This window comes from Cupressus sempervirens, chromosome 11 (genome assembly GCF_028749045.1).
Source record: "Cupressus sempervirens isolate cs-2001-9-10 chromosome 11, ASM2874904v1, whole genome shotgun sequence".
Lineage (NCBI taxonomy): Eukaryota > Viridiplantae > Streptophyta > Pinopsida > Cupressales > Cupressaceae > Cupressus > Cupressus sempervirens.
Window position 1 is genome coordinate 552,097,612 of NC_143128.1, and position 13,501 is coordinate 552,111,112.

The window sequence follows — 13,501 nt, forward strand, 5'->3', positions numbered from 1 at the left end:
ATGATCAGGCCCTAGGCGAGTTTGACATACCCGGTTAGAGGCTTGACAGGGGGAAATCAAATCATTTCATGTGGGGAATGGGAAGTACAGCACGTCCCTAGGAATTTTTATGGTAGGTTTTCATGTTATTCATCCATCCTAATCATTGGGAAGTCATACCAGTCCATTAGGATAGGTCTTGAGCATTTTTTATCAATCCTAGACAAACTGTCCTAGAAACTAGGCCTTTTAGCCCTGTTTCTCCTTGATATTAGGAAGGAGGCGTACGGTCACTTTGAGACCTAGAACCCTTAATGAAAGTTTTAAAACTTCCAAAAGGGTATCCAAATCAAGTTTTATTTTTCTGATTTTTTTGGGAAAAGTTTACTAAAAAGGGGAAAAACGGACTGGTAAAGGCTACTAGAAATAGGCTTATTTTTAAGATCTCTTTTGATGAAATCTTGAATCTGATAAACCCACGAGCCAAGAACCTTCCCAAATCAGTCAAATGGGATGGAATATGAATGAATTCAATGTGAAGAAGGTCCCCACAATGAAGTTTGAAATTTGTGAGGTTTTAGTGGATTTGGCACTTAGATCCATCTAAGTGAAAGTGAGAAAGAGAACCAAAATTAAGGTGTGGATCATCCAAGGTGGAGTTTTCGAGGTGTGACTCTTGTAGTAAAGAGTGAATAGGATTTATTTAATGATCTAATCCTATTAGGAGATCCTATAGAAGCATAGGATACTAGGAGATAAGAGAAATCTCTTGGTGGGAGTGGAAAACTAAGCCTAGGAGTTTTATCTTACACCATATTGGTATCAGAGATTGGTTGATCAAGCTTGTGGGTAATGCATCAATCTTCTGAATCAGTAGGAGAGAATACACTAGCCCAAGCCATGGTGACTAATGCTGAACTAGCAAAGAAGGTTGAGGAACAAGAAGAGGATAACAAATTGTTAAGACAAAGAATAGCTCAAATGGAGCAGCTCTTGGGTGAAGTCCAAGACAAAGCTGATAGGGTCAAAGAGAAGATTGACCTTAAAGAAGAAGCTGAAGCAAAGGAGAAGGAATTAGAGTTGGAGGAAGAAGCACCAACTCCTGATCCTGTTCTTCCTGAAGAGCCATTCTTGAAAGCATTGAAGGCATTGAGTGGCAAGGCTTTAGAAGGTGTTCCACTTTTTAGTGGACAAATGGATCCAGATTCAGTTGTGGATTGGATAGACAGCATTGAGAACCATTTTGAATGTGATGGTATCTCTGAAGCACAAAAGGTAATGGTGGCCAAGTCTAGACTAAGAGGTTCAGCTCTTACTTGGTGGAAGTTTGTACAAACCGAGAGGGAAAAGGATGGTAAAGGTCCTATTGTGACATGGAAGGGTATGGTATCCAAAGTCAAGCAAACATATCTTCCTGATGACTATGAAGTTCAAATGCATAGAAGGAGACAAAATCTTAGGCAAAAAGATTTGGATGTCCAAGCATATACTGAGGAGTTTCAAAAATTGTGTTTGAGGTCCAAGGTGGTTGAAGATGAGAGCATCAAGCTAGCAAGGTATTTGAATGGCCTCAAATGGTCTATTCAAGAAGAGATGAGCCTAGTGAACTTCAAATCCATTAGGCAATGCTATCAAATGGCCTTGAAGATAGAGGAAAAGAGCAAGAGAAAGCAAGATAGCTCCAAAGGTAAAGGCAAAGGAAAAGATACCAAAGGTCAAAGAGGTGGCTATGGTGGAAGAATTTCTGATTCTAGAGCTCAAGGTGAGGTAAAATTCAGTGAGCAGCAAGAAGGAATCTCAAGTAGAGGTGGTAGAGGAAGGAATTCTAACTCTAACTTTAGAGGAAGAAGTGGTGGTTCTTCACAAAGAGGAAGAGGCAATTATTTTTCCAATATGAAGTGCTACCATTGCAATCAAATGGGGCACCCTGCCTATAGATGCCCTGAGAAAGGTGGCTCATCACAAGGAGGTGATAAGAGAGCTAACCTTGTTCATGAAGACACTAATGCAGCAGATAAACATTCTGAGATTCCATTAAATTCAGAGGAAGTGGAGAACCTCATGATGAGGAGAACTCTAATCAAGGAACTGGTGAAGGAGGAGCCAAGCCAAAGAAGATCTTTGTTTAGAATCAAATGCAAGATAATGGGAAAAGTATGTAAGATCATTATTGATTCAGGCTCTACTGATAATATAGTGTCAGAAGAAGCAGTCAGCAAGCTCAAATTGAAAATGATATCCCATACCAATCCTTACAAGGTTACTTGGCTCAATAAGGGTCAACATGTGTTAGTAAATGAACAAGCATGGGTGGAGTTCTCCATTGGAAGGTACAAAGACAAAGTTTTATGTGATGTGTTGCCTATGGATGCGTGTCATTTGCTCCTAGGTAGACCTTGGCAATTTGACCATCAAGCCATACATGATGGAGGAAAGAATTCTTATTCTTTCAAGAAGGATAATACTACCTACAAAATTCAGTCATTGTTGGAGGATGCTGAAGTAAGGACAGCAGGTCCAAATGTTCTTATGGTAGGTGAAAAAGAGTTCCTACAAACCATGGAAGAAGGTGAAGGTATAGGGTATGCATTGATGTTGAAACCAAGAGAAGGAGATGAAGACAAGGTGACTAAGAAGACTGAATTACCAAAGGAGATTCAAGGTATGTTGCAGACTTACCAAGGCATTGTAAGTGATGGTCAACCTTCAGCCTTGCCTCCTCAAAGAGCCATAAGTCATAGGATAGACCTTATCCCAGGAGCTACCCTACCTAACAAAGCAGCCTATAAGATGACCCCTCAACAAAATGAGGAAATAGCAAGGCAAATACAAGAGCTCTTAGATCAAGGCCTAATTAGAAAGAGTATTAGTCCATGTGCTGTACCCACTGTACTTGCACCTAAGAAGGGAGGAAATTGGAGGCTATGTACTGATTCAAGGGCTATCAATAGGATAACCATAAGGTATAGGTTCCCTATTCCTAGGATTGAAGACTTAATGGATTGTTTAGGTGAAGCAAAGTACTATAGCAAGATAGACTTGAAGAGTGGCTATCACCAAATAAGAATCCATGAAGGAGATGAGTGGAAGACAGCCTTCAAGACTAATGAAGGACTGTATGAATGGCTTGTCATGCCATTTGGATTGTCAAATGCCCCCTCTACATTCATGAGGCTCATGAATGAAATACTCAAGGACTACATAGGCGAGTTTGTAGTTGTATATCTAGATGATATACTGATTTTTAGCAAGACAAAGAGTGAGCATTTGAAACATCTTGATATTGTCTTCAAGAAGCTGCATGAAGAGAAGTTGATGATCAATTTGGAGAAGTGTGAGTTCATCAAATCAGAATTGGTATATCTTGGGTTTGTTTTATCTCATGGCAATCTGAAAATGGATAAGAGCAAGGTAGAGGCTATCATGAATTGGCCTACTCCAAGGTCAGCAACTGAGGTAAGGAGTTTTCATGGTCTTGCACAATACTATAGGAAGTTTATAAGACAATTTAGTGCAATTTGTGCTCCTATGTTGGATACTATCAAAGGAGGAATGAAAACCAAGTTTGTGTGGAATGAAGATGCTAACAAGAGCTTTGAGTTGTTGAAGGAAAGAATAGCTACCCAACCTGTTTTGGTGCTGCCAAGCTTTGAGAAGCTATTCACCATCGAATGTGATGCTAGCAATGTAGCAATTGGGGCTGTTCTAAGCCAAGAGGGTAGACCGGTGGCTTTCCATTCTGAGAAGTTAAGTGAGGCTAAGAGGAAATACTCCTCATATGACTTAGAGATGTATGCATTGGTCCAAGCTCTAAGAAAATGGAGGCATTACTTGCTCCCCAAGGAGTTCATTGTGTATTCAGACAATCAAGCACTTAGCTTCCTGAATTCACAAGAGAAGTTGAGTCACAAGCACATGAAGTGGGTTGAGTACCTACAAGCCTACACCTTCCATATCAAGCACAAGAAGGGTGTACTAAACAAGGTGGCTGATGCATTGTCAAGAAGAGCCCTCACACTACAAGAAATTCAATTGAAAAGCATGGGGATAGATCATTTCAAGGATCAATATGTAGATGATGAAGACTTTGCTGACATTTATAAGGTATGTGCTGAATACAAGAATCATTTTCATAGCAAATATGCTGATTATACTTTGCAAAGTGATCTCTTGTTCAAAGGGAATCAATTGTGTGTTCCTAGAGGTTCTATTAGAGAGAATTTAATTCAAGAAAAGCATAATGGTGCTTTGAGTGGTCACTTTGGGATCACTAAGACTCAAGACCTTGTTTCAAGGTTTTACTTTTGGCCTAGAATGAATCTTGATGTTAGGAGGTATGTGGAGAGTTGTGTAGTATGTCAAAAGGCCAAGGGCACTTCAACAAATGCTGGTCTTTACCAACCATTACCTATTCCTACTAGGCCATGGGAATGCTTAAGTATGGATATTGTAGTTGGGTTACCCAAGACAAGACAAGGAATGGATAGTGTGTATGTGGTTGTGGATAGATTCAGCAAGATGGCTCACTTTGTGCCATGCAAGACTACAAATGATGCAAGTCAAATAGCATCTCTATTCTTCAAAGAGATAGTGAGAATACATGGACTACCAATCAGCATTGTTTCAGACAGAGACACAAAATTTATGAGTCATTTTTGGAAGACTCTTTGGCAAAGATTGGGAACTAACTTATCCTTTGGGTCAGCCTACCATCCCCAAACCGATGGTCAAACTGAGGTTGTTAATAGAAGTCTTGGAAACCTTCTAAGATGCCTAACTAAGGAGTATGGACAGCAATGGGATCAGTTGATTGGGCAAGCTGAATATGCCTATAATGACACCATAAATAGATCAACCGGGAAGAGTCCATTTGAAATTGTCTATGGCCTACATCCTAGAGGTGTCTATGAGTTGAGAGATTTAAAAGATGGAGTCAAGGCAAGTGCATATGCTGATGACTTTGCATTTGCTATGCAAGAAGTTCATGAAACAGTGAGAAAGACATTGACAGAGAACACCATAAAACATAAAGCCAAAGTGGATGAAAGTAGAAGGACAGTTGATTTTAATGTTGGTGACTTGGTTATGGTGCATCTCAACAAGTCAAGACTACAAAAAGGAGTCCCCCACAAGCTACAAATGAGAAGGATAGGACCCTGTCCTATATTGGCTAAGTATGGTGACAATGCATTCAAGGTTGAACTGCCGGAAGACAGTGGACTGTCACCCATTTTTAATATTGCTGACTTAGTCCATTATAGAGGACCACAGCAAGACATGGATCAGACTCTTCATGAAGTGATCAGAGATGTGGAGGATCTCCAATTACCTACTGCTACAGTCATAGGCCCAGACATCATACTAGATACAAGAGTCTATAAAAAGACAAGGACTAAAGAGTACAAGGAGCATCTCATTAAAAGGCATGGACAGAATGATGCTGATGCTGTTTGGATAAAAGAATCAGAGTTAAAAAATATGGGAGTTGATCCTAACATCATCAATCCAAGGTTGGATTGAACTACTTATCTTGGGGAGGATGGTGCAGGAGCACCTAGGCTAACCTCTACTAGTTAGTCAATTTTGGCTTGTACTTGACTCTAGCCAAGTTAAGAAGTTAGTGTAATTTGGTTGAGGACCTTAGAAGGTCTTGTTTTATGTTGGCTAGGTGAATTAGTCACTAAGACTAAGGTCACACAAATAGCCTTTGTTAGTTGTCATTTAATTTCTTAATGTTAGGAGTTAGGGAGATTGAGTCATTAATATGTCTTAGGCCTAAGAATGGTTAATGGTTATTTTATAAATATGATGATCATGAATGATCTTGGATCCTCAGAATATGTGAGGATAAGAAGCCTATAATATAGGATTAAGGCATCTATCAAAGTTGCCAAGTGTTGTAAGAATGTTGTCATAACAGCATTTTGCACTTATTGCAAATATTCCATGCAACATGGATAGCCTTGGATTCCTTTGATTGTGGGAGGTTATTTTAGACCAAATGGGACCTAGAATGGTGGAGAAGACACCTAATGGAGTTATGGCTCGAATCTCCAAGCATTGGTTGTATATTTGTAAAAAAGTTTTGAGTTAATGAAGTGCTGGAAAACTCTGTTTTTGAAGTGATATTTCGGTTTTTGAAGGAACAGTCATACTTGAAGCCAAAAATGTGTTGATACAGTGGTTGAGGCGTGTTCTATAGTCATTTTGAAGACTTTTTCATTTTATGTGTTAAGGGTTTAGAGTAGATTTATCATAGTTTTCAAGTTGTTTTAGTTCAGGCCTTTCTTTTGGTCACACTGTGACAGATTTTGTAAAAATGGCTCCCACATGAGTTTCAACCATGGAAACACTGAATAAGTGGTTGAATATTCAAGTGGGGCCTCTGTACATATTGTATCTAAACTTAGGAATCATCATGAGCAAGGGAGATAGCTTTATGATCAGGCCCTAGGCGAGTTTGACATACCCGGTTAGAGGCTTGACAGGGGGAAATCAAATCATTTCATGTGGGGAATGGGAAGTACAGCACGTCCCCAGGAATTTTTATGGTAGGTTTTCATGTTATTCATCCATCCTAAGCATTGGGAAGTCGTACCAGTCCATTAGGATAGGTCTTGAGCATTTTTCATCAATCCTAGACAAACTGTCCTAGAAACTAGGCCTTTTAGCCCTGTTTCTCCTTGATATTAGGAAGGAGGCGTACGGTCACTTTGAGACCCAGAACCCTTAATGAAAGTTTTAAAACTTCCAAAAGGGTATCCAAATCAAGTTTTATTTTTTTGAGTTGTTTGGGAAAAGTTTACTAAAAAGGGGAAAAACGGACTGGTAAAGGCTACTAGAAATAGGCTTATTTTTAAGATCTCTTTTGATGAAATCTTGAATCTGATAAACCCATGAGCCAAGAACCTTCCCAAATCAGTCAAATGGGATGGAATATGAATGAATTCAATGTGAAGAAGGTCCCCACAATGAAGTTTGAAATTTGTGAGGTTTTAGTGGATTTGGCACTTAGATCCATCTAAGTGAAAGTGAGAAAGAGAACCAAAATTAAGGTGTGGATCATCCAAGGTGGAGTTTTCGAGGTGTGACTCTTGTAGTAAAGAGTGAATAGGATTTAGTTAATGATCTAATCCTATTAGGAGATCCTATAGAAGCATAGGATACTAGGAGATAAGAGAAATCTCTTGGTGGGAGTGGAAAACTAAGCCTAGGAGTTTTATCTTACACCAATAATGTTTTGGTGTTGAGAATTGCCATATCATTTGTAAAAATATTTGGTTTTCATTGAATGAATACATTGGCCCTATTATTTCCTTATTTCAGCAATATAGTTTAACAGTGTATTAAATTTAGGGTTTTGTTTAGTGGCCTGTTGGAAAGGGTCATTACATAGGAATATTTTAATCCACGAGGACCGAATCCATGTCTATATGTCACTTCACGTGGGATCGAAATATTTTGTTTACAATACCCCTCTTCATAATGAAATAATCTAACCCTCCAGTTTTGTTTGTGCTATTTCATATGTTGCTTCCTCTCTTGTACTTCGTTGGGGCTTCCATTGCTTCTATAGTTTTTGTGTTTGAGGAAGAGCACCACAAAGAACATGTGGGTCCTTTCATTTTCTTTATTCTATGTTGGGTTGCTCACATGCTTTTATATTTGTGTGAGGCTTGGGGTTTGAAAATTCATCATAATTTGGAGGACTTTTGGAGAGTATTATATATTGTCATTTGACATGTAGTTTTGAATTATTTGTGACCATTTGAGAGATATTTGGAGGGTATTATCCCTAGTTTTGGTGGATTAAAAAAATAAAAATTGGTGACACACTAGAGGATATTCATTTTTTATATTTATAAAAAAAAATCTCATTAATTATCATAATGAATTTATAATGTATGTTTCTAAAATGTACTTTTAAAAAATTTATTATGATGATTGTTTAAAAGGATCATTTTCATTTACGATCATGATAAGCAACCTATAATCTATCATTTAAATCAATGGTTATTCATCAAATTAATGTTTAAAAATAACATTTTCCTTTCAAAACCAATACCAAAGGACACTTAACGATTACAATGCAAAGAAGCTAGTGTCTAAAGGCTTGATCATTTACTGTCTATTAAGCACACAAAAAAGGGTCATAGATCCAACATAAACTTACAGAGAAGCATTAGTCTTACTAAAATCTCTTTGTTAAAATGCAAAATGATAAAAGTAGGTAGGAATATCATTTTATTATAGGATTTTGTGGACTAATCTAGTATAGTTGAACTGAGTTGTAGATGTAAAATTCTAGCAAATAATCAATCAAATTCAGTAGTTTAGTACATTAATTTTATGTTTTAAAGAGCTTAAATTAAAATCATATATATTGTTATATTAGTATGTTTTGCATTGTTCCCTTTCATATATTAAGATCTAGCTAATCCAAGAAGCCCTGTAATGTGTCAAGATACATACCAAAGTGTGCAGCTCCCTTTTACAACACATTTATGTGTCTAACATGTTTTTATATTTCCTATTTCAAGAGACCCATTTTTTGAAGGTAGTCAATTTTAAGTTGAGTATTACAGTGAGAAACAATTTGAAGTATTGGAAAGACTATGACATTCTCTTTCAATTTATAATTTCTAATCCCATATTTTGACAACTATAGGTCATTTCAAACTATCTTAGGCCTTAGAGTTTGACTTTGAAGCTTTAATATTTCCAAAGTAGACATGATCTTGCAAGAAACATTTATTGGCATGCTCATCTAGCCCATCTGAAGCTTTTGGAAAAATGGTTACCAATCTATACTCAAATGTAAATTTACTAAAGATGGTAATCTTATGTAAAGCGAGGTTGAGTTAACATAGAGGAAGGATTGGGACAAATTTAGGAAGTTTGAATGCAAGAGATCATGCAGACATAAGTTAAAATTTAGCTATGAGATTTTGTTTAGGAATAATTTATATGCATTTAGGTGAATTGAATAACTTCAACATGAGTTTTATTTGCATTTATTTAATTTTTCACACACAGTATTTAAATGTGTTGAAGGATAGAAGGATTGACAACTTCATTGATGTTCCTAATCTTTGACTACATTTGGTAGCACTTGTTCCAACAGACTAAACATGTTTCAAGATTCAACAGATTTCTATAAAAAAAAGTAAAAACTAACATCATGTGATATATCTAGAGGATCCTTCTTCACATTCAAAAAGATAAGTGGTTTTGCATTTAACTAACTTCGGAGCATATGAAATAGGCATAAGGGCCCAAGATCTCTCTTTTAATGAGATTTTAACTAGTGATAATCTCGTTTCCTCTAACAAGCCACCAATTCTTTTATTTTACGAGGACACTATGGGTTGCCAAAGGTTTCTAACAATATTCTGGTAGAGATTTCTAAAGTAGTTGATAAACAATATTGAAGATAATGTTTCTATTGTCCACCTTTACTTCCTAGATCATTATTTTTATTTTTATTAAATGTGAGGCCTTAAGGTGAAAAAACCTAGTGTTGGAGTCTCCTTTGTGTAGTCAAGCCATGTGAGATTTAACGTCTCAATATTATTTTTGATGTTGATTTATTTATATATCTTATAATCAAGAGAAAATAGATTCCACCTTAAATATGAGAGCTTCATTTAGAGGTTCAATCTCTTTAAAAGTTCTTTCAATTTATTCAATGTACAAAGAAAATTTTAATCCAAGTTACGTCCAAACTAATGTAGTGTTTCATTGCTAAGACCAAATGTTTAGTCCATAACTTCTTATTATACTATACTTGGCATTCATAGGAGAATACCTAATTCTCTAACCATATTTTTTTTAAAAAAATTGAATACTTTCATATTATATGAAACAATACTATAATTTAAAATGAGTTAATACAAAATTCATATATTAATTTCACTATTGACAAGAATTAGATTTTATACAAACCGTTGATGGAAAATAGATATGTTTATACATTTAAATTTAAGGAAAAACACAAATTTTTTGGGCAATGATTCCCAATACTTCTATTTGTTATTAGTCCCTGCTCTCACTAAGCATGACTTTTGAAAAGCTGTGATGTGAATATCAGGATTTAACTGTGTGATTTTGAGTCAAACTCGATGACCCATGTTTCATGAGTAGTGATTCAACATGAATCCATCTCTCATGAGAATAAATGGAACACTTAGCACTCATTGGATCTAGGTGATGCTCACAGGGGTGAAGCACCGGGACTTCCCGGGAGGTCACCCATCCCAGTACTACTCCAGCCTGAGCGCGCTTAACTACGAAGTTTCCTCCACAGTTAAGCGCTTAACTGTGGAGGAAACTTCGTAGTTAAGCGCGCTCAGGCTGGAGTAGTACTGGGATGGGTGACCTCCCGGGAAGTCCCGGTGCTTCACCCCTGTGAGCATCACCTAGATCCAATGAGTGCTAAGTGTTCCATTTATTCTCATGAGAGATGGATTCATGTTGAATCACTACTCATGAAACATGGGTCATCGAGTTTGACTCAAAATCACACAGTTAAATCCTGATATTCACATCACAATTTGACTAGCTGTGGAAATCATCTCCTACTTATCTTTTGAAAAGCTGTTTCGAAACGTAGGGTCGCCAACTAGTACTCGAATTCCATTAAATACATCAAAGAAATGTATAAGAATTGAAAACACATTTTTGATAAATTTATATTCGAAATAGATTTCTTTCTGACTGGCGATTAAATTTTTTTTTTGTATAGAATCTTGGATTAGCAGCAGCATTAATCCTCGAATTACCGTCATTTTTTATAGGACAATGGCAGAGAAAAGGAAGCGTAGAGCAGAGGTTAACAACATTGCCCAAAAACTTTCGAGTCGTGAAATTGGTAACAGATTTGCCTTAAGAAATGCTCAATCTCAGATCAAGTTCCACAATTTTCAGTTGCAGGAAGAGTTTGATGCTTTTTCTCCCATAATGTTGCCGGAAGATTTTAGAAACGGTTTCATGAAGATTGAAGAAATAGTTTCAGCTCAGGGTATTATATTTGCTTTAGCACAATCAGGTGTTTGTGCTGCAATTGATAGAAACACGAATAAAATGCTTTGCTACTTGAATTTAGATCCACATGACAAAATTCGAAGGTTGTACTACAACAGGGAAAATGATTCTCTCATTACAGTATCAATTAGTGGTTCTAATGGAATCTCAATAAAGTGCAGAACAACCCAAATTGAGTACATTAGAAGAGCTCAACCAGATGCTGGCATCGATTTGTTTGAAAGTGAGAATGTAACTTTGCCTAGTTTCGTACTGTTTGATGATGTTAATGGTAAAGCTCTTACTTTTTCAGCCCAAGATAATATTTACAAGTTGTTTGATTTGAAGAACTATACACTCTTGTGCTCCATATCTGACAAAGAAATTGAAGCCATAAAGGTCACTTCTGGTATAATGCTCTTGATATTGAAAATATCTCCTTGTGGAAGATATCTTCCTCTGAAGATATTATCTATGGCTGATGGCAAGGTTCTGAAATCTTTTCGTCATGCATTAGCACCCAACAAAAAGGTAGATTTTGTTGAGCTTTTCCATGAAAAGATACTCCTAAGACAAGAGAATGAATGTCTGCAAATGATTGATGTTCAGAGTGAAAAGATAATTGATTTGAGCAGACAAGAGTTAGAGAACCCTTCAGCACTTATTTTCTTACATGCTAAACGACTATTCTTGACATTTTACAGTGGGAATGTTTTTGTATGGAATTTGCAAGCAGAGCTAGTTGCATCTTACAGAAACCACTTGGTACAGCTTGCTGGTTTTGACACGAGTATCGTTTACTTGACAAATAATGAAGAGCTAGTCCTTGCTTACAACAAAGTTCATAAACCCCTTGAAGCTCATGATAGAACAAATTGCTCAATAAGCATTGTCAACATCTTGACTGGAATTTGCTATGCTAAGATTGGTGGCAATGATCCTGATGTGGGTATAAGCTGTAGAAATCGGCCTAATGCATCACTGATACAGAGCACTGTTGAAGAGGCTCTGGAAGATGTAAGTACATTGTTCTATGAAGCAGAAAGGAATGAAATTTATACAGGCACTACAGGAGGCCTTATACATATCTGGTCAAATTGATCGCCAATGGGAAAGAAATGAATGTCTTGAATCACAAGAAGTAAAAGACGATAGGACTCCCCTTGTAATTTCGTGATAAAAATATTAAATATGTCGAACAGATTCATATGTCCAGATGACTTTCATGAGAGCCTCCAGGAATTCAAATTGAAGGATTAACCCAAAAATAATCTGAATACCTGTATTAATTAATCTCAGATGTAAGGAAAATTAATAAGCTATTAGCATCAACCATCATTCAATGATAGCGTAAGTGAAAAAAAAAATTGTTATGATTTTAAAAAATTGAAATCTTGATTGTTTAATAAATTAATGAAATCTAAAATGATGATGATAGATGTGGAAGGCTGTATTCCACCATGGAATCTCATGGACTCAAATCATTGTGTACAAAATATGATAAGAAGGTTGAACCTGAATTGCAGGGAAATGTTTTGCCTTGTCCGCACAACATTGCAACCAAAGCATAAACATATTCAACATTTAACAATAATACCCCTTCCATTAATTTCACAAAGATTGTGTTTGCCTGAAAGTTTGTGAAGGCTTTTCAACAAATCATTTTGTACGTATCCTGCACTAATTGTAGTGATGACAATGAGACCAGATCCTTTTGAGGCATTCTGTCAAACAGTTCACCTGTCTTGTCTCGTCTACCAGGACAATAGCATCTGAGTAAACCTTGCTATCCTTTGTGCTTTAACGAAAGTCCATTTCCTGTATACCATAGATTCCAGTTCGGTAAAAGCAGGGAGTATGCTGGTCCGGGTTGTGGAATTGCATTTTCCTTCCATATCCTGCAAAATTCTATTCCACGAGGAGACATCTCTTTTAGGCATTCTGTCGAACAGTTCACCTTCTTTCTCTACGCTTCCACATTTTGCATACATGTCTATCTGCGGACATCAATTTTAGGCATTCTGTTGAACAGTTCACCTGCTTTCTCTACGCTTCGACATTTTGCATGAATGGCTATCTGTGGACATTAATTTGCTTACATTGGCTTGAGCAGACTCGCATAATAATTTGTTGTCAGTAGCAGTGCTTCAAAACTTGCAATGTGTTAATTTGTAGTGATTCCTAAAAATTTGTTCTATAATACTTCAAATAATGAGTCAATCAATCAAATTAAGGTAAAATGGTTTCATTCATTTTAGAAATTAAAATTTTCATGTGTTTTGTTGTTTAGCTAAATTTTAGAAGTAAGAAGTCTCAAGTTCCAACTCTACCCACCGCGCCCCCTCTCCCCCTGGCCCCCTCCCTGCCCCCAACCTCCTCCCACCAAGTTGAGGAACCGCTAGGTTAGTGCCCGTGGCCCCATGTGTGGGAGTTATACTCTGGTGATAAAGTGTGCAAAATATCTAAAGCTAAAAACATGCCCAAGAATACAATCCCAATG

General features: G+C 36.9%; 1 protein-coding gene across 1 annotated transcript; it reads left to right on the plus strand.

Moving 5' to 3' along the window:
• The first annotated feature begins 10,779 nt into the window (after positions 1–10,779).
• LOC149530818 (uncharacterized) lies at positions 10,780–12,102 on the plus strand. The gene has a single exon (XM_089808253.1). The coding sequence runs from the start codon at positions 10,780–10,782 to the stop codon at positions 12,100–12,102; it is 1,323 nt and encodes a 440-aa protein (XP_089664379.1).
• The last annotated feature ends 1,399 nt before the right edge of the window (positions 12,103–13,501 follow it).

Coding starts and splice junctions, on each gene's coding strand:
- LOC149530818 (XM_089808253.1), top strand. CDS start 10,780: ATGGCAGAGAAAAGGAAGCGTAGAGCAGAGGTTAACAACATTGCCCAA.